Here is a 2,500-nt window from a genome sequence, read left to right as displayed (position 1 = left end):
GATTTGCTGCTTTTTAAATAGTAGGTTGGTCTGTGGCTCAGTGTGTGACCTGACTGATGATGTGTTTCAGCTCTGAGCTGTGAGGAGCTGAATAAAGATGCAGGTTTGGAGTGTGAGTGGCATTATAACGCCTGTGGAAAAGCCTGTCCTGTAACCTGTCAACATCCAGAACCCTTAAACTGCCCCAGCAGCTGCATCGAGGGCTGCCATGCCTCCTGCCCACCAGGTACCAAACATCTCATAGTCATGTCTATTACACAGAACTGTCACACAACATCTCTCACTACACAACAGAAAAAACATCAGAAAGTTTCACCACATCATCATCTGGTGTTGAACTTAATAACATCTCTACAATATACAAAATACTTTTTTGTCTGATTTTAAATAAAATGCATTCAGTTGTCAAAGATGAAGACAGCAGATAGATTTTATGTTGGTGTTACTGTTTCAGCAAGAAGGAGAACCCCAGGGTTCTAGTGAAGGCTACTTGATGTTTTGGAGAAACATCCTTATTGTCACTAGACTGCTCCAGATTATGGTTTGCTCCTCTCCAGGTCAGGTCTTAGACGAGGTTCTGCAGCGTTGCGTGGATCCGTCTCAGTGTCAGGTGTGTTTGCATGGAGGAGAACGGATTTCACACGGAAAGCAGATCATTCTCAATCACGATGATCCCCATCTCTGTCAGATATGGTACGTTCTGGTTCATATCACCTGGTTCAGAGCCTAAATGTTCCCTTACATTTTAAGTGCTAAATTCACAGCTGCTTAAGATCAGTCTTGAAATATGAAAGAATCAGGAATAGAAAATGTCGACTGAAAAAAAAAATGTTGTCTAATGTAAATATGCATTTCATACCCTCGCATTTCAGTAATTGTGAGGAGAACACATTAACGTGTGGACCATGTCCTGTCTCTGGCCCGACCTCCACCCTGAGCCCTGAGACTGGCTTCACCACACTCACAACGTTGCCCTTCTCTACAGCCGTGCCTGAGGATGCCTGTGATCGAGCAATGGACCTTGCCTTCCTGGTGGATGGGTCTTCATCTCTCAGTGAGGAAGACTTCGGTTTGGTCAAGCTCTTCATCCTGGGTGTGGTGGAACGTTTCCGTATGGGCTCAGCACACACCCGTGCTACGATGCTCCTCTTCCATTCTGGAGTAAAGAGCTATGATATGCAGGTGCAGAAGTGGATCTTCAAGAAAATGGTTCGTGATATGCACTACAGCGGCGCTGACGTTGCCTTTATGGATGAAGCCATCAAGTATCTGTCAGTTTACATTTACGACAAGAACAAGCGACAACACGCGGGACGTGTCGCTATTTTGTTGACGGCAAGTAAAAACCCCCGACCCATGCGCACCACTCAGCGCCTGCTGAAGAAGAAAGACATCACAGTTCTCACCATCACTCTGGGACCCGAGGTCAACATGGCGCAGGTCAATGACATTACAAAAGCCACACCTAGTAGTCGGTTGTATGTTCTGAGCAGCGCAGGAGAGCTGGACAGCCGAGCTTTAGAGATTACAGATTACCTGTGTACCTTGGGGTTGGACCCTAAACCTCCACAGAAACCAACCACTCAGAAATCCACAACATCTTCATCCACTAGCTCAACCACCACAAGTCCTGTAGCAGTCCGGCTCAGCACATCACCTGCCACTGTTCCTCCATCTGCTGCCATTATGACTCCATTTCCCAGCATCCTCAAACCTGGAACTACTCTTCCTCCTCCTATTGTGAACTTGCATGACATCACCATCCTTCTTGAGGGGTCAGATAGCGTTGGTGAAGATAGTTTCAACCGCACCCTAGATGCACTTGTTGATGTCCTGGCCTCATTTGAAGAGCAAGAGCAAGAGCAATACCGCATCACAGTGATGCAGTACTCCTTCACGGTTACCGTGGAGATCAGCCGAATGGAGCTTCTACACAGAGAACAGCTCTTGCGCCAACTGCAGAAGATCCGCTTCCGAGGTGGCAAGGAGATCAACACGGGCCACGCCATTCGTTCCGTCTATGAGTCCATCACCACTGAAACACCAAGTCGCTCTCCAGACCAGATGGTGTTCCTCATAACACAAAATCCACCCACTGATGTGATCCAAAGGCCACCAAGCTCCACCCACACGCAGATATTTCCCATTGGGATTGGTCCACACGTGAGGGAGGTGGATCTTGAACCTCTGAGTTTCCCTCATGCACCAATCATGTTGAAGAACACAGAGCAGCTGAGATCACTGGGCCCCCTGCTGGTCAATATCAGTAGGACACAAAAAGGCCCGTTTATACCTGTGCTGCCACCAAGAGCCACACTGCCCCCTGCAGGTCAGAACACTCACTAAATTAATAATAATAAACTTACTACTGAACGCTGACAGGCACATTTTTGTTTGAAATGAGTAAAAGTTAAGTGTGTGTGTGTGTGTGTGTGTGTGTGTGTGTGTGTGTGTCGGTCTGTGTGTGTTTCAGTGCCCTGCTCCAAGCCTATGGATGTTC

The 2,500-nt window shown here is 47.4% G+C and overlaps 1 protein-coding gene across 2 annotated transcripts in view; it reads left to right on the top strand.

Annotated features, from left to right (window-relative positions):
• vwf (von Willebrand factor) overlaps positions 1-2,500 on the top strand; it is a 28,444-nt gene that overhangs the window by 13,665 nt on the left and 12,279 nt on the right. For both annotated transcript variants that reach the window (XM_060878774.1, XM_060878773.1), the window contains exons 26-29: positions 71-226; positions 558-693; positions 873-2,329; positions 2,474-2,500. The exon at positions 2,474-2,500 is cut by the window's right edge and continues 84 nt beyond it. In XM_060878774.1, the coding sequence (XP_060734757.1) occupies positions 71-226; positions 558-693; positions 873-2,329; positions 2,474-2,500 (1,776 nt within the window). The remainder of the gene's footprint in view (positions 1-70; positions 227-557; positions 694-872; positions 2,330-2,473) is intronic.

The sequence above is a fragment of the Tachysurus vachellii genome, chromosome 9, assembly GCF_030014155.1.
Source record: "Tachysurus vachellii isolate PV-2020 chromosome 9, HZAU_Pvac_v1, whole genome shotgun sequence".
NCBI classification, from domain to species: Eukaryota; Metazoa; Chordata; class Actinopteri; order Siluriformes; family Bagridae; genus Tachysurus; species Tachysurus vachellii.
The sequence above is the reverse complement of the archived record's forward strand: the minus strand, read 5'-3'. Positions and strand labels throughout refer to the sequence as shown.